Source organism: Sceloporus undulatus, chromosome 1 (genome assembly GCF_019175285.1).
Source record: "Sceloporus undulatus isolate JIND9_A2432 ecotype Alabama chromosome 1, SceUnd_v1.1, whole genome shotgun sequence".
In the NCBI taxonomy this organism is placed as follows: domain Eukaryota; kingdom Metazoa; phylum Chordata; class Lepidosauria; order Squamata; family Phrynosomatidae; genus Sceloporus; species Sceloporus undulatus.
Genome location: NC_056522.1, coordinates 29,597,392 through 29,621,333, shown reverse-complemented (window position 1 = coordinate 29,621,333; position 23,942 = coordinate 29,597,392). Strand labels below are relative to the sequence as shown.

The 23,942-nt window shown below is 41.2% G+C and overlaps 1 protein-coding gene across 4 annotated transcripts in view; it reads right to left on the bottom strand.

Annotated features, from left to right (window-relative positions):
- THADA (THADA armadillo repeat containing) overlaps positions 1–17,775 on the bottom strand; it is a 207,324-nt gene extending 189,549 nt beyond the window's left edge. For 2 of the 4 annotated variants that reach the window (XM_042474414.1, XM_042474438.1), the window contains exons 1-8: positions 17,641–17,775; positions 12,354–12,453; positions 10,105–10,199; positions 9,029–9,159; positions 6,600–6,748; positions 6,464–6,496; positions 4,299–4,347; positions 2,857–3,047 (exon numbers count right to left, since the gene is read on the bottom strand). In XM_042474414.1, the coding sequence (XP_042330348.1) occupies positions 2,857–3,047; positions 4,299–4,347; positions 6,464–6,496; positions 6,600–6,748; positions 9,029–9,159; positions 10,105–10,199; positions 12,354–12,429 (724 nt within the window). In that variant the 5' untranslated portion in view covers positions 12,430–12,453; positions 17,641–17,775. Of the gene's footprint in view, positions 1–2,856; positions 3,048–4,298; positions 4,348–6,463; positions 6,497–6,599; positions 6,749–9,028; positions 9,551–10,104; positions 10,200–12,353; positions 12,454–17,640 lie in introns of those variants that run through there. The other 2 variants (XM_042474421.1, XM_042474430.1) reach the window with 2 other exon arrangements.
- Positions 17,776–23,942: the final 6,167 nt, after the last annotated feature.

Here is a 23,942-nt window from a genome sequence, read left to right as displayed (position 1 = left end):
CTTTGGAAAGTCACACTCCTCCTCCTCTTTCTCATTGAGAGGGGATTTTGCACATAGAACACCAAGGGCAAGTGAAAATAATAATAATAATAATAATAATAATAATAATAATAATAATAATAATAATGATCAGTTACAAGCATGGAAACTACTAAAATGCAATTCAAAATAAAAGGCAGGAAACATGCACTCTTTCAACCCAGAAAAGCTACAAGGTACTACTGAGAGGGCATTTTGCAAAGAACACCAGGGCAATTAAATAATAATATTAATATTAAAGTTACAGGCATGGAGATTACTAAAATGCAATTCAAAATAAAAGGCAGCACGCAAAGAAAAGCCACAAAGTACAACTGAGAGGGCATTTTGCAAAGCACACCCACCTAACCCCCTCCCCCAATGAATTAACCTGTTGCTGCAAAGCTGCTGCTCTGGCTCCGTTTCTCCCTGGCTTTGCCCTCCTTCTGCTGCCTCCTCCTCCTCCTTTCCCTGCTCTTGGGAGGAGGAGGGCGGAGGGCGAGGTGGAGCCTGCTGCAGGCCCACTGCAGCCCCTGGAGCCCTGTTGGAGTGCTCTAGGGGCTGCAACGGGCCTGCTACATGGGCGCCGCCATTTTGTTTTTCAAAATGGCGCCGAAATCTCGTGTGACCTTTGCCATCCTGAGGTCTCGCGAGATTTCGGCTGCCATTTTGAAAAACAAAATGGCGCCCGGAACGGCAAAAAAACAGGGGAAATCGGCGGCAATTGGAGGCAGGAGTGCCTGGGGGGCCACTTGGAAGGCCTTGGCGGGCTGGATGCGGCCCGCGAGGCGCAGGTTGCCTACCCCTGATCTATATATTACAGACAAGATTATTTACAAGAGTGATTTTTCCTCATTATGAAGACTTATACAGATTGAGTCACTCTTATCTGAAATTCTCAGAACCCGAAGTTGTGGGTAGACACTGGCAGATTGAAATGTTCACAACAGCCAATCAGAGACAGGCTTGCAAAAAAGTGGGGACCTGCCTGATGAGCAGCTATAAAAAGGGGGAGTAGCTAACGAGTAGGTGAGTGTGTCATGAATTGCCAGGAGTGCAATTAGATGTGGAGATGAGCCTTAATGGGATTGAGATTCCCATGTAAGGAAGAAAAGATTTAACAGGACAAAAAAAGTTCAGTGAATTTAGTTGTGTTATGTTCTTTGAGAAGTGAAGAGCCAGTTCAGGGGAATTCATAGCCGCCTTGTTCTGGGGAATTGTGGCGTGAACAGAGCTAGACTTTCACAGGATTTATATTCCTAATGAAGAGGCTTTAGTGGAACTTATGTTTAGAGGAAACACAGTGTCAGGTAGAAATCAGGTCAGTGAGTGAACTGGAACAAAGACAGTGTGTAACAAGTGAAATGATATACACATTGTAACAACAAGCCTTGAGAACCAACTGCAAACAGATACTCTCATAAATTCTCTCTGTAAATAAAAGTTATTTTAATTCTTGTTCACAAAGGAATGGCTTGAAGTGACTTCACACTGCCAAGAATATTATAGCATAGAAACATATGTGGGATACAGACCGCCCAATAAGAGTGGTATGCCATCGCCCCCATTTCTGATGGCGGGAAGCCTCAGCTGCCAAACGGTGAGGCTTCCCGGCAGCGGAAAAAGAACCCGCAAAAAGCGGGTTCTTTTTGCGTCGCGCTTGCGACGCCCAAGTGCACAAATGGTGCACTCGTGACGTCTCCAGCACGACGGGATGTGTGGACGCTACGTGTCCATCGCATCAAAATGACGGTGCCTGTGTGTACAGGGCGCCACCATTTTGACTCCCCCGCCGTGTGCTAGGGGTGAGGCCAGTATAGATGCTGCGTCCTCAGCCAACCCCTAGCACGTGACAGGGGCGGCGCAAAGGCCCATTTAAATCAGGCCATAGAATCACAGAGTTGGAAGAGACCTCAAGGGCCATCCAGTCCAACCCCCTGCCATTCAGGAAATCTAAATCAAAGCATCCCCAACAGATGGCCATCCAGCCTCTGTTTAAAAACCTCTAAGGAAGGAGATTCCACTACACTCTGAGGGAGTTTGTTCCACTGTCGAGCACTTAATAGAGAAAGCTACTGAGAGCCCATCTCTATGTCACTTAGTAAAAGAGAGTATTTAGGAGAAAACTGGGGCCAGTAGCTGGACCACAGGTTGAAGAGATACCTCTGAGAGAAGAGAAGCGTCAGACTATATACTGCAAGACAGGAGAAAAATCCTGTGTATCCCAGTGGTCAGAGAAGTATCTGGGATTTGGGATTTCTTTGGATTTCAGAATACCAGAATTTGCACATATGTACATAATGCGATAGCTTGGAGATGGGACTGAAGTCTAAACACAAAATTAATTTATATTTCATATAAACTGTGCATTCGCACTACAGAAATAATCCAATTTGACACCACTTTAACTGCCTTGTTTCAATGCTATGGAATTCTGGGATTTGTAATTATGTAAGATATCCAGCATTCCCTGTCAGAGAGCTCTGGAGCCTCAACAAACTACAATTCCCAGAATTCCATAGCAATGAGCCATGGTAGTTAAAGTGATGTTGAATTGGATTTTTTTCTGCAGTGCAGATGCAGCCTAAATTTGTCTATATTGAATCATCAAACATCAAAGGTACCATTAGCTCAGCTATGCATGAAAAACATTTTGGTTTTTGGAATATTTCACATTTCAGAACTCTGCATAAAGGAGACTCAACTTGTACCCCACAGATGAGCTTTATTACTTCACTTATTAATTTGCTAGCAAAACAGAACAACCCTCTTCCAAAGCCATATGGCTGTTTGTTTGTTTTTAATAAATAGGTCAAATTAACAAGGGCAAGAACTTACCATTATTTAAGAAGCATATAAAAGTGGTCAGTAGCCCACACATACTTTGCCAGGCAGGACAATCCAATCTATTCCAAATATTTTCCTGAATATTTTCTTCTATTTTTTGTATCAGCATCATTGAAACTTTAACGCCCATCAACAAATCATGCATCAATCGAGTTTGAACAATGTGGTTTCCACTGAGCTTTCTTTTAAAAAAATCAAATCAAATTATTGTGTTAGAATCTTACACATACATCAGCAACTTCATATTTTAACATGGATAAACACGGCATGGTTTCACTTCCATTACAGAACTTGCTCCTCCTCCTCCTCCTTCTCCTTCTCCTTCTTCTTGTAGGCCTCCTTGTTGCTTCCAAAATATATCACGCAGTCACCAAAGCAGATTCTTTCCATTAGCGAACATCTTGTTTCTCCCCCACTGCATTATAGATGATGGGGGAGGGATGCTGCAAAAAGTAGAAACTCCCACCAAAAATAAATAAATATCCCATCATAGGAACATGTTCATAGATATTGCCAATGGTTTTACAGTTTCTTTGTTATTGTTTTTATTTCTCATGATGTTGATTTTGACTTACAGCAATCCTATGAATGAGAGACCTCCAAGAGCCGCAGTCATCAATAGCCCTCCTCAGGTCTCCCAAGCTCAAGGTTGTAGTTTTCATGATTGAATCAAACCACATGTAGTGTGATCTTTCTCTTTTCTTACTGCCTTCCACTTTACTGAATATCATTTTCCAATGAGTCACATTGTTTCATGTGCCCAAAATACAACAATGTTAGGGGTGAAACAAATGGCAGGTAAAGGCAGTGATCGTGGCAACCCAACCCAACCTTTTCCCAGCACAAAAAGGAGTGGCATAAAGGGTGCCTTTGCCTCCATCGCTGTGGTGTTTTTCAGCGTTTCTTTGGCACAGTGTGTGTAAATGCTGTAAGTGTTGCCCCCAGTCCCAGGGCTTGTGTTTTCCTGTTTGGATGACACAGGCCAAACCCCCAGGGCCAGGTTCAGGATGGATCCTGGTAGGACAATGGATCTAGTGGATCCAGCCTAATCCCAAGATAAAAGGTCCTTAACACATGTCAAATTGACCCGTTTATCATGGAAACTCTGCAGCAAACCCAGTTATCTTGGACAGCCCCACTTACCCCCTACCTCCACATCAGTGCCACTACTGAGTAGACCTCTGTCACCATGTCCAAGATGAAAACGGCCACATGGGTGCCCCGTTTCTGCATCGGATGCAACAACAGGCATATACCCACTAGTGGCACTGACGGATGGAGATAAGGGGTGCGTCGTAGTACCAGGTCGGTGGCACAGGGACCAGCAGGTGTGTAAACACCCATCTGTCCCCATGCCAGTCTGGGGACAATTATTTGTATGCTCCTACATGACATTCTATACATCCCATTTTTTACTGAGCAATAGTACTCACCTGCTTTCTTTCTCTATTTCAAGTATAGATCTCTGAAGAAATTGAAGAGCTGTGAAATTACAGTTGAAAAATATATATAAATTATCTGATATAAGAAACCAATCTCATATAAAAGTTTTCTTACAAATCTATACAATTGTTCATCTGAGACTTTGTTCCATGGGCCTGCCTCATTTCTGAAGAGGCTGGGTGGCTGTCAGAAATAGATTTCAAACTTACTTCTTTTTAAATCTGTGTAACACCTACTTTAATGTATTTTATTAACCTGATTTAAGTGTGTGTGTGTGTGTGTGTGAGAGAGAGAGAGAGAGAGAGAGAGAGAGACCAGGTAATTAGAGGCAGTAAGGGGCTTTACTGAACTGAATGTCTTCCCACCAATAATAGCAATAGTAGTAATTGCCTTTGATAATTTTTATTATTATTATATAAAGTGGTGCATTATATTTGATGTGAAGTGAAGAGATACAAATGTTCAAAGCCCCCCTGACATATAGCAATCATAATTTCATTTCACTATTTGAAATTAGGCACCAAAGGGCATGTGGCTGAACATCCATATATTCTCTGTTACCCTTCCCATAATTTTTCTCCATCCTACATTGAAAAAAATGTAGACTGTGCTTTAATCACCTTGGGATAAAGGTCTTTTGTTGTCTTCATTTTACCCTTTAATAGACTTCATAGTAATATAACGACTACTATATTGGGATGGTTGGGGAAAGTGTGTCCCATGGACCACAGGCAGCCTCTTCAGCACCATTTGAGGCCTACTATAGTCCTTCACCCATGGAAATGTTTTACTCACAATGCCCTCTGAAGCCTAGGTGCAATGGTGGCATTTTCATTATGTTTTTGACTCCCTTGGGCTGTTTTCCTTTTTTTTAAAAAGGCATCTCTTAAGCTAAATCGGACTACAGTGATAGAAAAACACGGTGGAACTGTGTTGCACAACCCTAATCAATAACGGGGGTATTTCAATTAAATGTTAAAAAATTAAAGTAAAAACAAAATAGTTCAGAAGGGGACATGCTGGGAAGATGCAGTCCTCTGAGATCCAGGAGAGAGATATGTGGACATATGTGTGAGTTGATACCCATCCCTGTACTGAATAATGCAGTCACATTAACTGAGGAGCCTACATGAGTTTGCAGTCCCAGATTCCAGTTTCAAGAGAGTACTAGGAGGATAAAGCACTAAGCAGATCTGAAGTTGAAGGCATCCATGGGTTTTTGTGGGTTTTTTGGGGTATGTGGCCATGTTCTAGAAAATTTTCTTCCTGACGTTTCGCAAGCATCTGAAGATACCAGCCACAGATGCTGGCGAAACATCAGGAAGAAAATTTTCTAGAACATGGCCACATACCCCCCAAAACCCCCAAAAACCCACTAAGCAGATCAGTTAAACAAGCCAGCTTTATAACCCATGGTTTGCAGTTGATTTAGTTGGAAACCAAGCAGAGTGAGTGATAAACCATGACCTTTGGTTTGCATACATGTGAGATTAGGGGAACATAACCACTAGAAAATTCCTTCTCCCACTTGCACAGTAGGAGAGGAAAGATGAAACCACATGCACAAAAGGCTTTTCTCAGGCTTCTGATAGCCCTGTTTAAATACTTGAAGGGATGCCATACAGAGGAGGAAGCTGACTTGTTTTCACTTGCTCCAGAGACTAGGACCCAGAACAATGGATGCAAGCTACAAGAAAAGAGATTCCACCTCAACATTAGGAAGAACTTCCTGACAGTAAGGGCTGTCCGACAGTGTATAGTGGAATCTCCTTCCTTGGAGGTCTTTAAACAGAGGCTAGATGGCCATCTGTCGGGGATGGTTTGATTTGGATTTCCTGCATGGCAGGGGGTTGGACTAGATGGCCCTTGCGGTCTCTTCCGATTCTATGATAGCTCATGCATATTGCATTAAACTACCATTTAGTGCTCAATGCAAACCTTGTCCCATTTACTGTAGTTAGTGATAACTAAAGTGACATTTTTAGATCTCTCTTTAAATCTTTTGAAAACCACTGGAAGTAGAAATCTTTTCAAGCATCTGTATACCTACTTAAAGAGAGAAGCACATTTTCCATAATGTCCAAACAGGAATAGGGAAAATGTTCTGCTTTTATTATTAAAACATTTTAATTAGAGAAAAATATTAAGAATTTACCTTCTTCCAACAAAATATTCACACATGATTTGCCTGAAATATGAAAGTATGTATTTTAGCAGTATATACAGACCATATCAATATAAATTATTTTTTAAATTACTGGAAGTTCCAAAAAGTTAAAAACATATTATACCTATGTTAATATTTTCCATACAGGAAGCAAGATTGTCCATAGTCTTTCTATACTGAGACAGATCTGTAGTTTTTAATTCCTCCGTAAGGCAAGCCACAAAACTCTGTGTAACTTCTGCAATATGAGGTTCAGGGAGGCCATTTAAGGAGCTGGAGTTGAAGAGAAATATTAAATTATCTCAGAGGAACTGTAAATACTAAAAGCTTTCAAAACATCCAATTTGATCTGTCTGAACTTTTAAATCTTTATGTACTACTACTGCTGCCCACCTGACCAAAATGCTCAGGACAAAATGGAAAATAAAATCAGAGAGGCATCCATGCTAGTGTCAGAAGTCACCAAGTCAAAATGGGACAGCTGGAGCACTTGTTTTTAAAAAAGAACATAGATATATTGGTGAAAAGGAAATCTTGGTATAATGTTTATGATTTATGGTGACCCTATTTTAGGGTTTTCATGGCAAGATTTATTCAGAGGAAATTTGCCATTACCTTCCTCTGAGATGGACCACATTACTACACTACCCTCTTATAGTGCAGTATTCCACTTTTACTGCTCTGGCTGCCTCCTGTTGCATTCTGAGGCTTATAGTTCAGTGAAGCCTAAGAGCTCTCTGGCTGAGAATTCTAAGTGCTCTTCCTTAAACTGCAAATCCCAGAATGAAACAGGAGGTAGCCAGAGCAGTAAAAGTGGAATATCAACACTATAAGAGTGCAGTGTGGTAATCTAGGGAGAGAGTGTGATTTGCCCATGGTCACCCGGTGGGTTTCCATGGCTGAAAAAGGATTGAAAACCTAGCCTCCATGATCCTAATCCAGCACTCACACCACTACACCAAGCTGGCTCTCAGAACCTGGGGTTATCCAAACGAACAACAGAAGTGTTCAAACCGACAAAAAAAAAAAAAAAAAAGCACTTCTCCACACAGCACACACAATATGACATGCAGACCTGCCACTTCTGTTGCTCCAACAATGTTATTTTTATTTCCGCCACATAATTTTTGTTGCTATTGTTATCTCAGCCTGATGAAGAAGCCATTGAGCTTTGAAAGCTATTTGTTGGGGTGGTGTTGCACCTTCTGGATGGCCAATTAAAGATATCACCATTGTTTATTTGAGATTTTGTTTAATAGTCAACAAGGTTATTCCTATATTTTATGAAATTTGCTAGTACAAGCTGTAATGAAGGTTATCAGCATGAGCAGTTTTAAGTCAGAAGTGGGAAATTTATGGAAAATTAGGCTATCAGACTATATATTATCTCCAGTATCAGAGAGAATGTGGCTTTGAATACCAATTGCTAAGGTATAAAAGTGGGAGGGTGCTGTTGTGCTCATGTTCTGTGTACAGATCATCCCGGAGCATCTGATTGGTCACTATGGTCCAAAACACACTGCAGAAATAATCCAGTTTCAAACCGCTTTAACTGTCCTGGCTCAATGCTAGAAAATTCTGGGAACTGTAGTTTTGCAAGACATTTAGCCTTTGTCAAGGAGCTTTTGGTTTCAATGAAGCATCCAATGTCTTTAGGCATGGAAGTAGATTTTTAGTAGAGATAGTAAACTGTCTCCAGTATCAGGGTCACATCAAAATGTTTACAATCTCTCCACCCTGCAACCTACTCTTCTTTTCTCAAATGAAAATCTGAGATTCTAACAAAAATCTTACCCTACTTCAGCTGCACATAAAATTAATAATCAAACGTTCCCTCTACCGGGTAAAGGAAAGAAAACAAACAAAGGAGCCAGAAATTTATTGGGATAACGCCCAATTTCTTAACTATATTTAAAATTATCATGCAACCTATGTTTACCTTAAAATTCAAAGATACAGCTGTGTTAGTTTGTACAATCAATATCCAGTGAGATCTTGTAGCATCTTTGAGACTAACTGAAAGAAAGAAGTTGGCATCATGGGCTTTCGTAGACTTGAGCTTACTTCCTTTGCATCTTAGAAAGTAGGCTCAAGTCTATAAACACTCACACTACCAACTTCTTTCTTTCAGTTAGTCTCAAAGGTACTGCAAGATCCTTTTGCATACTATCTTTTCCTTAGTTTTTATTTATTTACAGTAGTATCCTTGCAAAGTTATTTAGAAAAGGAAAATTAGGATCAGAAAATCTCAACAAATGAACTGTTGAAGTCTTACTGCAAACTAAAGATGACACAACAATACTTAAAAATAGTAAGATGGAAGTGAGAAATTGGAAACCAAAAATTTTATTAAGAGTACTGCTGGTTCCTGAGAGGTTGGCTTGTTTCTATGTTAATACATTTTGAAAACCATATGATAAACAAAGTATTTTGCTTTGTACAATGGTGTACCAAAATTTATAACATTTATTTCCAAGTGTGAGTCTTATTCTTTAGTACATACTATAAATACAGGCAGCTTTTTAGAAGTCAAAAATAGCGCATACACATTACCTTGCCAGCACTTTTTTCAATGGGTTTTTTATATCCAGAGATAAGAATATAAATCCCAAAATTTCTAAGCAGTTTTTAACCATGGGGTCGCACAAAACACTTGTATCCATCTTCTCCAATAAAGCCACAATCTATACATTAAAAAGTTGCATAATTAATACATAGCGTTATATATCTCCTTAAGCTTACAAATTGAATTTAAAATACAGTATATCTACCATAAGTATTAGGTTTACTATATAGCTAATAGGCTATAACAGGAGACACATCTGGCACATAATGCCCTGGGGTGTTCCTGTGATCCAACCAGCCATGTCTTTTTTAAAGATGCTTTATTCCATTTCTCTTTCCTCTTACAATTTTCTGTCTTCTCACACCCAGACACTCAGTATGCCACTGAGAATGTCTAGTCTTCGTTCTCCCAAGCATGTTAATATCCTTCCTCTTGTTTCTCAATAGCCCTATTTTGGTTGTCATATAGCTGTCATAACTGAGTACCTGAGTTTTCTATTAGCATATGGACTGCAATGAATAAAAAGGAAAAAATTGTGCTCCAATTTGACATACTATTCATGAATTATATTGATACTACTTTCCAAGGAAATCACTCAAAATCAACTTGCATATAAATCTAAGCACAGGACTCTTGCACAGAAAAAAAAATCCAGTATTTTGAAGAAAATCAACAGATAGCAAAGTGAAATGAGTGCAGTCTTTTAAATTGCATTCATTACATTTTATGCAACTTAAAATACTGACAAAATAAATAAATGTTGCAATGTAATGTAAACTAAGAACTGAGCAAGCAAAATCTGAACATTCTGAGTTGCAGGAAGAAAAACAAGGTAATCATCAGAGAACATGGAGAGAACTGAGTTACAGAAACCACAGCGGTACACAAAGTTTAGTATAGAGCAGTTTTTGAAACATGTTTGTTTGTCTTTACTTTAGCTTCAACTATTCCTGCCTTATGAGCTCAACCTTAATTAGCAGAAGAATCTGTGGCACTCTTTTCAGTATTCTGACCTTGATGTATTTACCAATTACTATTTTTATTATGATTAATACAATCAAACCTGTTTGATACAATGGATTTGCTGGATGCCATCAGTCAACAGTGCGCAGTGCAATAAAACAGAGGCTAGGTTTTGGCCTTCAGCATCTGAAAAAGCTACACACAAAGAAAAAAAAATGCCTTTAATGCTTTACCAGCACACCTAAATTACAGAAGATGCTTCCTGTTCTTTGCTATACAGTTTCTAACACCATTTATGCAGGCAAGAAAATACTGTAATGCAGATAATGGTATATGTATTTCCAATGGGTGGCACACTTGGGGGATACCCATACAAAAGTAATAGATGAACGAAAGCATGAATATTATTGCATATGGAGTCAAGCACAAATATATGCAAAATGTATGAAAAGTGTACTATAATACAATCAAAATGTTATCATCAAAATGCATACTTTGATAAAAGACATGCTGGGCAAATCTTGATATGAATATCAAGGAACTTTACATTGTTTGTAGTGCAACAGTTTGTAGTGCAACAGTTTATTTGTTTTTGTACATAGATTTCTATTATCTTTTATCAGGATCAGGCATTTTGAGTACAGGATGCTCTCATTATCCACAAGTTTGCCATCTGTGGATCTGAGCTTCTATGGACAGCAAGTCACATTGTTCTTAATGGAAGCATGTGCACATGGCCGCACTAGCAGCTGCACACATATTGCATCACAATAGGGAACAACGGGACTTGAGGTCCTGCACTTTTTATCAGTGGGAGGGTCCAGAACTGGTCTCCTGCAGATACGAAGGGCTGACTGCATAACATTCTGGTTGCGATACAGTATTGAACCTATGTGTGAGCCTGACTGCATTTCTAATTATATTTATGCTTCTGCTCTTCTTTTACTTTTCAGTCCTTTTACTTTTTGTCTGTTTATCTAGAGTTCTCATATCTCACATGTTTTGTTTATTGTTTGATCCAAACATCAACAGAGTTGCCAGACAGAACAAGAATTATGACTCTTGTGTCTTTAATAAGACAAAGAATTTGAGAAGGCATTTCGCTCCCACTTCTGTGACAAGAGAGAATGCACTTGCGAAAATTCTCATTTCTGTGCAATTACAGTACTACAAGCACACAAGGCAAGCTGTGTTTTGGAACTGACATCTTAGTTCCAGTTAAAAATCAGGCCTTCACGGGAGCTCCAATGAAGTTATCCAAACTTGAAAAACTGGAACTTGAGTTCACAGAAAAGAAAAACAGGCAGAGAAAAAGTTAAGATTACTGTAAAGGCAGCATACATATATAACTATAACTATTCCACAAGAGTTCTCAAAGCACACTGAGCAGTTTGGGTGTCACTCTTCCATTGAAAGAAGAGAACCTCTCATTTATACAGTAGTATATAGATACTTATATACTGTATTAAGTACTGATTTTATTTATACCTCCCTTTCTCTGGCATGGGACCCAAATCTCTCACAAGAGGTTCCTAGTAGTTACAACCTGAGATGGCAGATTACACTGTAGATGTAAGGATGAGGTGAAGGAAGTAACTTTGATGAGATGCTCCCACCCCATACAAATTATTCATATGCTACATAGGTACATGACTCAATTCTGAAACCAATGAGTTACATCTAGCAAATGTATTGGGATTCTAGATGCAACAGCTTCTGCAAATGGAAGTCAGAGAGAGCCATTTTTGCTAATTCTTGGTATGCCACAGCCTGGAAAATCACCCAATGTTTCAAAGCACCTTGGGGTGCATATAATAAGGAAAATAAGATGCATATAATAAGGATATTACCTCCCCACAACTCCTGCTATACTGAGGAAATGGCTCTCAAAAGAAGGTGGTGGAATACAGCCTATGGTCATTGGGCAATTAATACTGATATAATGGATTATAATCCATTATATCAACATTGATTTCCCAATGACCATAGACTGTATCACTTCTTTATAGCACAAACCTATTCTTGTTTGCCTACAGTAGGTACAGGATAGAAGTCTTCAAAATCGAGACAGCTTACTTTCTACATAAAGCCAGAAAGTTAGAAAAATGTTTCAAAGGCATCCTTGGTAAGAAAAATTATACAAAAATCAAACATTTTGGAATGCCTCTCTATAATTTGATCATGAGTGCAGAAACTTTTATTTCAAAACAGGATGTGAAGAGGTCATAAACAACTGTACATAAAAAAAGCTGAGGGTTTTTTTTTTAGCTTAAAAGAGATCATTAAGGGGATGCATTTTAAAAATCATTATGTCTAGAGAGACAAATTAAACAACTTAATTATACTTACAGTGAAGTCTTTCAAGCTTCTGGTGATCAAGAACAAAGGCAGCAACCTGAACTTCTTTCTTCTTCTTTAAAACCATTTTAATAGATTAAAGAACTGCCTGCTAAAAAAAATTATACAATGACACTTATTACCAACCCTGTTACAAATGCACAATTTAAAAGTAAAACCTGTTCAGTTCAACATTGTGTTTTACAAAACATTTGTTCCAGAGTATTTATGCCTGTCTACCTTTATAAACCCAAAGAAACACAAGCTCTCTCACCCAAACTTGCCTAGCTTAATCTGAGCTAGTGTTCAACAAGGGGTATATTCACCTAGCAGAATTAAAGCAGTTTGACCCCACTTTAACTACCAAGATTTAATCCTACAGAATCCTGGAATTTGTAGTTTGATGAAGCATTCATCCTGGTCTATCAATGAGCTCTGGTGCCTCACCAAACTATAAATCTCAGGATTCTGTAGGTCAGCATCATAGCAGTTAGTGATGTCGAGCAACTTGAATGCATCCACATTGTAGATTTATACTCAGAATTTAGGGTTAGTTTATAAATTTAGTAGAGGTGAATGGTATAGTTTTTCCTAGGCTGTATCATATTAGGAAACAATTATTATTATTATTAACCTTTATTTATAAAGCACTGTAAGTTTACACAGCGCTGTACATACAATCTTTTAGTCAGACAGTTCCCTGCCCTCAGGCTTACAATCTAAAAAGACACGACACAAAAGGGGAAAGGAGTGGTGGTGGGGAATAGGATCAGGTCCAGCAGATCTTCTCCACCTCCGAGGCCTGGACCAAGGCAGATGGACTGGAGGAAGTGTTTGGCTTCTTAATGGATGCTTAAAAGGAGGCTTCCTGGGTCAGAGAGGGGCTCGCCTCTGGGAACGTTTCTCTAAACAATATAGTCTTTAACTCAGTTTTGAAACTGGGTAGAGAGGTGATGAGGTGTGCATGTGGGGGGAAGAAGGTTCCAGGAGTAAGGGGCAGCAAGCGAGAAGGGACGAATTTGGGAGGGGGCAGTGGTAGTCCTACACTGTGACAGGAGACCTTGACTACCAGAGCGGATGGTGCGAGTAGGAATGTAAGGAGAAAGAAGGTCAGATAAGTATGGAGGGGCCAATCCATGGAGAGTTTTGAAAGTCAATAACAAAAGCTTGTACCGAATGCGGAAGGGGAAGGGGAGCCAATGAAGGGAGAAGAAAAGAGGAGAAACATGGTCAAAGCGGCGAGCGGATGTGACAATACGGGCAGCTGAATACTGGACAGAGATAAAAGGATGGAGGTGTGAAAGAGGAAGCCCTGTTAGAAGGAGGTTGCAATAATCTAGTCGCGAAACCACTAGGGCATGGACCATAGTCTTGGCAGTAGAGATTGAGAGGAATGGACGGATCTTGGCAATGTTGTGGAGAAAGAATCTACAGGCCTTGGCGGTGGCCTGGATCTGGGGAATAAATAAATAATCTGGGAATGTGAGGAAAGAGGTTAGAATGACATTTGTTGTTATTATGTGCCTTCAAATCAACTGTGATTTAGGGCAACCCTATCATTGGGTTTTTTGGGCAAGATTTATTCAAGGTTTGCTAACTGCCTTCCTTTTAGGCATAGCGTGTTACTTGCCCATCAGTTTCCACTGCTGAGGGATTTGATCTCTGGGATTTGAACTCTGGTCTCCCCAAGTCCTAGACTAACACTCAAACCTCTACACAATATTGGCTCTAGACTGGCATGCAGCTTTTTAAAAGCAGTTTATTTTTAGGGTAAAGGAGCAGTCTAACCCTAAACACCTCCACCTGCACCATGGAGGATTGCATTCCAGGAAATTTCTTTACAATTTGATTCTTCTAAATGCACACACTCTTCTCTCACCTTTCAGTACCACAACAAGTCTTGAAAAATAAGAAATAACGATAACAGAATGTTTTGGATCCTAAGAACCCGTTCAACTGAACCAAAGATCCGACTATTCCAGCATCCTTTTTCTCTAGCCAATCAATAGTGACAACAGTATTTTGGAAAGCAGTTTTTTTCTTTGTTTGTTCTTGTGTTGTTTTATTTCTTCTTATTTACTGTACTTGTTAAATAGTCAGGTTGGGCACTACATTCAGAAAGATTGGAGAAAAATATAAGAGATAAACACCGGCCATTTCCTGCTCCAAGTAACTGGTACTGCATTTAATGACTCTGAACCTGGAGACTGCCAATTGTTGGAGCTTATCCCATGGGGAAATAAGCCAGCGTACTTCTTCTGGCTTCAGTTATGGATCCAGGATGCCCCCGGATGTTATCATAACTGAATTGCCACCGATCTAGCTGCAGTGCCACTGCCTGGATGCATCCCGGGTCGAAGCCTCGCTCAGCCTGCACTTTTTCAAAGTCTGGAAGCTTCCAACTTCAAAAAATGGCCGGCTGAGCGAGGCTTTGACCCAGGATGCATCCAGGTAGAAGCATCACAGCTAGATCGGTGGCGACCAGGGTTCAAATCCTCACCCGGCCATGGAAATCAACTAGGTGACCTTGGGCAAGCCACTCTCTCTCAGCCTCAGAGGAAGGCAATGGCAAAGCCCCTCTGAACAAATCTTGCCAAGAAAACCCCATGATAGAGTTGCCATAAATCAGAAATGACTTGAAGGCATATATCACACTTAGAGGCCTAACTACGCTGATGGCATCACACTCTTGTCTGATCGGAAGCGAGGAAGGGTCCACCCTGGTTAGTATTTGGATAGGAGATTTCCAATAAATACCAGGTGTTGCAGGCTATATTTCAGAGGAAGGGACTGGCAAAAACATCTCTGAGTACTCCTTGTCTAAGAAAACCCTGTGAAATTGATAGGATCACCATAAGCCAACAAGTAACCTGGAAGACACACACACATACAACCAAAGAAAGAACTTAACACAGCAGTTCGAAAATGTTGCTTCTTGACCTGAGGTTTTTCTTGATTTCAGCTCCCAGAAGCTGGAGCCAGGTTGGAGTCAAGTCCACACCATGTGGAAGTCCAACAACTGAAAACCACTAGTCTTTAGAATAACATTCAAAATCCATAAAAGAGTGATCCCTTTATGTGGCAAACCAAAATGCAAAAGATATACATTGCAAGCTTTCAAAGCTTCCAACATGTATTTGTGTGCATTTTGAATGGCCCCATAAAGGTAGGAGCCAGCGTTAGTGGTCTGAGTGCTGGACTACAACTCTGGAGAGCAGGGTTCAAAACCCCCAGCTCAGCCATATAAACCTAATGGGTGACCTTGGCCAAGTCACACTCTCTCAGCCTCGGGGAAGGCAATGGCAAACCTCCTCTGAACAAATCTTCCCAAGAAAATCCCACGATAGGGTGCCCTTAGGGCAGTGATTCCCAAATTTTGATCCTGCAGATGTTTTGGACTTCAGCTCCCTGAATTCCTGACTGTTGGCCAAACTGGCTGGGGCTTCTGGTAGTTGAAGTCCAAGACACATGGAAGACCAAAGTTTGAGGATCACTGCCTTAGGGTCTCCACAAGTTGGTAACGACTTGAAGGCGCACAACAACAAGAACAGCAAAAGAAAGGTATCACTATTTGGTGGGGGGTTTTTTAATAGAAAGCTTGCAACACTCATATTAAAACAGAAAGTTTTTAAAGTAGTATGTGACGGGTTGTTGTTATAGTGTTTTAACGTATTTTAAGGCGTTGCATTATTGATATCTGATGTTATCTTAAATTGTTGCCTGCCCTATTTTATTGAATGTTACCGTTAATTAATATGTATTATTTAATTATTTGTGTAGAATGTATGCCATAGGCAGATTTATTCTATGTATTTTAATTGTATGTACAATGCTGTGTAAATTTACAGTGCTATATAAATAAAGCTTAATAATAATAATAATAAGTATATTTAATCTTATTTTATTATATATTTTAATCTTATGTATGTAAGTATGTACGTAATCTTGTATGTATGTATGTATGTAGGTAATCTTATGTATTTTAATCTTTTTAATCTTGATTTTAACACTTCATTTGTTTCAATTATTGTAGAAATTTAATTCTGTTTTAACATACTATTTTAACATACTGTTTTTAACTGTGTGGTGTTTTTTTAATGTCGTCGGTTGCCCCTGAGTCCCAGCCTTGGGAGAAGGGCGGGTTATAAATATAATAATAATAATACATATTGTGCATTTTGGTTGTTCCAATGAAATCACTGTTTTGTGGATTTTGGGTGTTACTGTACTTTGTTGCTACATGGCCTTGCTGCAGGATATGGTTCCTGGTCTTTAAAGGTAGCCACGGAGAAAAAGGGGCACCTCAATGCCCTTTACCCTCAAAGGCTAAAAATGCATCCCAGTTTGCCACAAAAGGAAGGAGAAGAGGGTGGCATTAGGAGCAACACAGCCTGGCAAAACCTCCCATTTTGTAACTGGTGAGAGTGCCAGGCCTCATTCCCATTACCTTTTAAACTGGATCGCAAATCGGTTTGAATCGTCTTAAATGACCGTGGTTCGCATTTGAACCGAATTGCTGAAGCGACTGGGAGGGCGGCCATGCGCTAGACCCATTTAATCCACGTCTTTTTGACTCTGGTTTTTTTTTCTGCATTATTTTTTCAACCGATTCCACGCAAGTGTGAACCACATGTGGATCGGAACCAGTTTAAATTTGCCCTTTGGCCGGCTGGAACGGGTCCATTTTGAACCGATTCATTTGTGAATGTGAACCACAAGTGGTTTACTTCATTTTATTTTGCAGCAAGAAAATGCGATCGGGGCAAATGTAGCGTGAACCGACACTCCGCTGCCGAACTGATCCGTTGATTTGGTTCACAAAGCGATTTATTTGTAAGTGGGAATGCGGCCATGGTCAGTCATGGTCTGAGTGCTGGGTTACAACTCTGGAGACCAGGGTTCGAATCCCTGCTCAGCCACGGCAATCCCCCTCTCGAGGAATGAGCCAAGAAGACCCCAGGACAGCTTCACCTTAGAGTCGCCATGGTCCAAGACACATTGCAGAAATAATCCAGTCTGAGATCGCTTTAACTGCCTTGGCTCAGTGCTAGGGAATACTGGGATTTGTAGTTTATTGTGGCACCAGAGCTCCCTCTCTCTCTCTCTCTCTCTCTGATCTAGAATGATGTCTCACAAAACTACAGTTCCCAGGATTCCCTAGCATTAAGCCAGGGCAGTTAAAGCGGACTGAAACTGGATTATTTCTGCAGTGTATTTTGGACGCATAAGCCAGGATGAGTCTAAGGGGGGCTCAACTTGCCACCAACCTCCCAATTTCTTTCCCCAAAACCTTGCTTACCCCGCAAGGTAGGCCCCAAAGGCCTTTCCTTCCTCGCCTGCCGGCAAATGCCGCTTCTTGCTGCGAAAAGGGAGGCCAGAGACTCAGGGACGCCCCTTCTGCCGCCCAGACACGCTCTCCACCATTTGCAGACCAGGGTTGTGTTTTTCCCTCAGACTACAACTCCCAGAAACCTCCGCCATTGGGCGAGCTGACAGAGGCTTCTGGGAGTTGGAGTCCAAAGTTTATGTGGAGGCCGAAAAGCTGTTCATTAAGGGGAGACAATGCCCTCCCTGGCTAGTTTTGTTCTGTCTTGGGAAGAAGACATTTTGTAGCCTTAGATCCAAAACACTGCAGAAATAATCCAGTTTGAGACCTGCCCTGGCTCAATGCTAGGGAATTCTGGGAATTGTAGTTCCGTGAGACATTTAGCCTTCCCTGTCAGAGAGAGCTCTGGTGCCACAGTAAACTACAATTCCCAGGATTCCCTAGCACTAAGCCAGGGCAGTTAAAGCTGCCCCAAACTGGTTTATTTTTGCAGTGTGTTTTGGAGTTTAGTATCCTCCCTCCGCTCTTTCGTCTTGGGTCTAAAACACACTGCAGAAATAATCCAGTTTGAGACCACTTTAACTGACCTGGCTCAATGCTAGGGAATACTGGGATTTGTATTTCATTGTAGCACCAGAGCTCTCTGACAGAGAAGGCTAAATGTCTCACAAAACTACAGTTCCCAGAATTCCCTAGCATTGACCAAGGCAGTTAAAGCAGTCTCAAACTGGATTATTTCTACAGTGTGTTTTGAGTCTCTGGAGGGACATTTGGCTTCTATAAGCCAGGCCTTGTTGTTGCTGCTGTTGTTGTGCGCCTTCAAGTCGTTTCAAACTTATGGCAACCCTATTATAGGTTTTTCTTGGTAATATTGGGACAGTATCTTTTGTTGTTGCTGCTGTTGTGTACCTTCTAGTCGTTTGTGTGACCAATGGCACCCTAAAGTGAACCTATGATGGGGTTTTCTTGGCAAGAGTTATTCAGAGGGGTTTGCCATCACCTATCTGCATTGCAAAATTACTGCAGTTTGGCACCGCTTTAACTGATGTGAGGGCTTTACTTCTCCCTCTGTCCTTATAGGACTACAGAAATGACGGCTGTTACTTTGTTCACCATCATCATACTCTGTTCATCATCATTATTTATTTAATGCAGCTGTGTTAATGGCCTTTTCTGAAGCCTTTGGGCTTCTGGCTTCTAGAAACATGACATTTGGCAAACAATTTGGGCTCAGTCATTGAACCATGCTTGAATGGCTAGGAAGATGGCTGGGCAAGATGAGAACCTCTTTTCCTCTTCTTTTTCAGTTGATTTGTCATGCCTTACTTCCTCATGTACTGTTCATACATCTTAGGGACAATGGCTAAGGTTTGGTCAAAGGCCCTGATTCTGCCTGCTTTGGAAGACATGGGTCCGAAACATGGTGCAGCAATAACTGAGTATGAAACTGTTTCAACTGCTCTAATTCAGTGGTAGGAAATTCTGGGAATTGTAGTTTTGTGACACATTTAGCCTTCTCTGTCTGAGAGCTCTGGTGCCATAATAAACTACAGTTCCCAGGATTCCCTAGCATTGAGCCAGGGCAGTTAAAGCAGTCTCAAACTGGATTATTTCTGCAGTATATTTTGGACCACAGAAACATGGGTGTTTATCAGACGATCTCTTAAAGAGGTACTATTGCAGTGTGACTCCTCTAGCTGCCTCCTGTTGCATGCTGGGATTGGCAGTTTTAAGGAGGGGTATTTAGAATTCTCAGGCAGAGAAGTTCAGCTCCTTAAAACTGCCAATCCCAGCATGCAACAGGAGGCTGCTAGAGGAGTCACACTGGAATAGTAGCTCTTTAAGAGCATAGTGTGATAAACATCTCTGCCAGTGGTGGCCAAACATCATTATCCTATAGTCTAGCATGCTTCCTTCCAAGAATGGAAAGAAGGGAGAGCCTGAGGGCCTCTAACTATGGGCTACATTTGGTCATGTTGTCTGTGGCGATGGTGGGATTTGACCATCCAAACGCTGCTTTACAAAGGCATGGTTTCCACTTTCCTCAATTTGGCACTGAAATCTTTCTGAGAGGTCTGCAGAAAGGCTTTTAGCATCTTCTCCAGATGGACTAAACATCTTTCCCTCTTCTATGGAGGGGATGTGTGCATTGGACAAGTTAGGGAACTCTTTATGAGCTCCTGAAGGCACCAGATTTGCAGCTCGAGGTGACCAGACCTTAGGGAATCTACTCAGAGTTGTAAAGCTTTTGAGCAGGAGGTGGCAGTAGACAGCCACTCTTCCAACATGATCAGTGTGGCCTAAATGCTGGCAGAGCAGAGATGTCCCATTCTTTTATCTAGACAGGCTTGTCTCAAGCTAAGCAATCTAGAAGGAAGGATTAGGCATCCCTGCATATGTTTAATTCACAGAGCTCTCTCCAGAATTCGATATTCAATAAATATGGTACTGTCCCACTCCCGAATACCCCCTTCTCTTGCTTACTCATATGGAAATCTGCAATGTATGTATGGGAGGGGGATCGGGGGAGAGGGAGTGCATGATGAGTGAACAAACAAATTATTGGGGGGGAAGGAGAAGGAATATGCATGCTCCATTCAATTACGGCAAGCAAAAGCAAAGAGGACATAACACTGGAGTAAAGGGTGAAGAGTTTTTTAAAAAGCACGAAATAACCTGATCTAGCCCCTCACCACACTGATCTCATGGCTGCACATTTTCATAAATAAAAGATAAATAAAATACAGATTTCTTTTTTCTTTCTCCATCATGTGTATGTGTTTATATTTACAATTCCCCCACTCATTCATGGGAGGAGGGAATGAATGGATTTATCCCAAGAGGGGGGACTTGGGGAAAATACAGCTGCAGATTTTGCCTTATGTTTCTGCTTCTACAAGGTCTGGATTTTTTTTTTTAATGAAAGCTAGGCGCTTTCCTTTAAAATCAAGCACAATGAGAAACAGCTTTTTAAAATGAGGTTTAAGTCAGGGATCTGTGTTTGCTATTATGGAACCAGCCTAAGGTGGAACAGCAAATGGTGCTTACCTCTGCAACAAAGTGTACAGTATCTTTTTATTATTATTTTGATATTTGAAGCAAAACCAAAAAATGCAGTTTACTCTGATATTTGAATCAAAACTAAAAACCCAGCTCTTTCCTTTCCTGCAATACAAATACACTACCAATGGACCAACAAGAATCTTATAGAGTTTGACCCCCTCCCTGGACTTATCCTGCAGAAGTACAATAAGTTATCAGATATACTGTATATGTGCATGTGTACATTCCCACACACACATTTAAGAGAGCCATTGTAGCTGAGTTATTCCTCCCGGAAATAAAAATTGCTACAAGCAATATATCCTATGAACTTACTTGGGTATATAACACAAGCAGGGGACTTTTAAGTACACATTCTTCTTGTAAGATCCCAATGTGCTAAGAATGAATGAACGATAGTCATTTGCCCTTCTCTGTGCTCTCAGGCATTATGATAGCTGTTGAGATGGCCTGGAGATGCTAAATCACAGCAAGAGATAAACTGTCCTGCTGTCAGTGGCCTTAGGAAGCATCTGTAATCTTTAGTTGTTCAATTGAGCTATGTCTGACTTTGCGTTTCAGAGTAGAAGAATAGGACAGCAGCCATTTTTTTTTTTTTACATTGTGTGCTAGAGACAAACCTGAAACACTTTGACTCTTTTGAGTTATTGAGTAAGTAGCATCCACAAAATAGTCATGGACAACTCAGAATGGAGAGCAGAAGGTGAGCTGGGAGCTGTGTTTGAGGAGTACTTTTTCAGTGTTTTTTTTTCTTTAAGGGGGCTTGTTGGGGGCTTTTGTCTGCTTTTGGCCCTGGGCTCTCCCTGAACACATGGCTTGAAGGGACAAGGCTTCTGCTCAGCCACTGACCTGTTGCGGGGAACAGCTACCAGCAACTATGGGGCAACTGCATGGCTCACTCTCAAAGCGGGCTGCCAGCAGGAGCATTTTTTGCCACTCTTTTTCCAGCAGCTTCGGGCTGCCTTTGGTAGCTTCGGAGTGGCTTCCAGTCACTTTTTTTTTGGGGGGGGGGGGGGGGTTGTCATCTGAACATGGCTATGTCTTGGAGACTTCTCAGTATAAGACTCACAACTGGTCTGGAATTTAAATTCCAATTGATCTTTTGATCATTCAGATAATTATTTTTATCAAAGGTGCTGCACAATCCCTTGTCATATTGATGTTCAAGGCTAACCGTGGCTAGGTCTTCGAGACATTTAAGTGCAAGACCCATAACTGTTCTGGAATTTCAATTCCAAGTGATTTTTTCTTTTGTCTGCACAGCCCCTTGGTGTACTTTCTCCGAAATTCACTCCATGCATCTGAGGAAGTAGAGCAAGTCTACAAAAGTTTGGTTGTTGTTGCTGTTAACTGTCCTCAAGTGGATCTCGACTATGGATAAGACATCTCCAACACCCTCTGTCCTCCACTGCTGTGCTTAATTCCCACAACCCCATAAAACACATGACCTCCTTAATAGAGTCTATCCATCTGGCATGTGGCCTACCTATCTTCCTACTTCCCTCCACCTTTCCCAGCATTATTGTCTTTTCCAGTTAGTCCTTCCTTCTCATGATGTGTCCAAAGTACTACAGCCTCAGTTTGGTCGTCTTGGCTTCCAGGGAAATTTCTGGCTTGATCTGCTCTAGGACCCATTTGTTCTTCGGAACTTCCCGAAAGTAAAAAGCTGACGTTTTTGTCCCTTTTGCCTTTGGTTTAGCTTCACATTATTTCACATTTGTAGGAACATTGTATGATAAACTTCCTGCATTTGTGTTTTTTTCTTCTAATTTAAATCTACTTTAAATCCTGTTTCTCAGCAGGATTTTGCTAGTGTGATAAGATCCACAGATCATGAAAGGCTAAGGAATGCCCTTAAAGACATGGGAGTGCCAACACATCTGATAGTCCTGATGAGAAATCTGTACTCAGGACAAGAGGCTCCTGTCAGAACAGGACACAGAGAAACAGAATGATTCCCAGTTGGCAAAGGGGTCAGACAAGGCCGCATCTTATCACCCAACCTGTTCAACTTATATGTAGAACATATTACAAGAAAAAGCAGGCTTGAACACAGAAGAAGGAGGAGGAGTGAAAATAGGGGGGAGGGAGAGAGGGAGGGGAGGAGGAGGAGGAGGCAGCGATCCAAGGGTGGCTGTGGAGAGGGAGACCCATAGGGTTTTCCCTGTGGCAGACCCAAGATCAAGTGCGGCAGGTCATGCCACCAGTGGGAATGAGCCCAAAGAAACAAACATATGTAATGACCATCAAGGACCTTCACAATTCAGCCTAGACAATGAAGAAATAGAAACAGTAAAAGAATTCCCATACCTGGGATCAAACACTGATAGAAATGGGGACTGCAGCCAGGAAATCAGAAGAAGATTAAGAATGGGGAGAGTGGCTATGAAAGAACTAGAAAAGATTCTAAAATGCGAAGATATACAACTGAGCACAAAAGTTAGAATCATGCAAGCCATTGTATTCCCTATTACCATGTATGGATGTGAGAGCTGGACAGTTAAGAAAGAAGATAGGAAGAAAAGCCATTCATTTGAGTTGTAGTGCTGGAGAAGAGTGCTGAGGATCCCATAGACAGCCAAAATGACAAACAAAAGGTCCTAGAACAGGTCAAGCCAGAAATATCCCTGGAACCCAAGATGAATAAACAGAGGCTATCATACTTCAGACACTTCATGAGAAGTAAGAACTCATTGGAAAAAGACAATAATGCTGGGAAAGGTGAACGGAAGAAGGAAGAGAGGAAGGCCACATGCCAGATGGATAGACTCTGTTAAGGAGGTCATGGGTTTTATGGGACTGCAGGAATTAAGTAGAGCAGTGGAGGACAGAGGGTCTTGCAGATTCTCATCCACAGTCAAGATCGACTCAAGGGCAGTTAACAACAACAACAAACAAACAAACTTTTGTAGACTTGCTCTACTTCTTCAGATGCATGGAGTGAATATCTGAAAAAGTATAGCAAGTGACTGTGCAAACAGCCCCGAAGGGGCGGCCTCCAGCTGCCCTTTTTACAGCCAGATCAGGGCCGCAACAACTGCACCCCACAGCCCCAATCTGGCCTTTCCAGGGTGCAAAATAGAGTCACAAAACGTGGCTTTACAGTGCTCCTTCGGATGCAGTGCCAGAGGAGCACCATGATGCCATGCTGCCCTGGGAGTGGAGCCGGGGCGTGTGTTGTGTAGATGCTATGCCCCGACTCCATCCCCAAC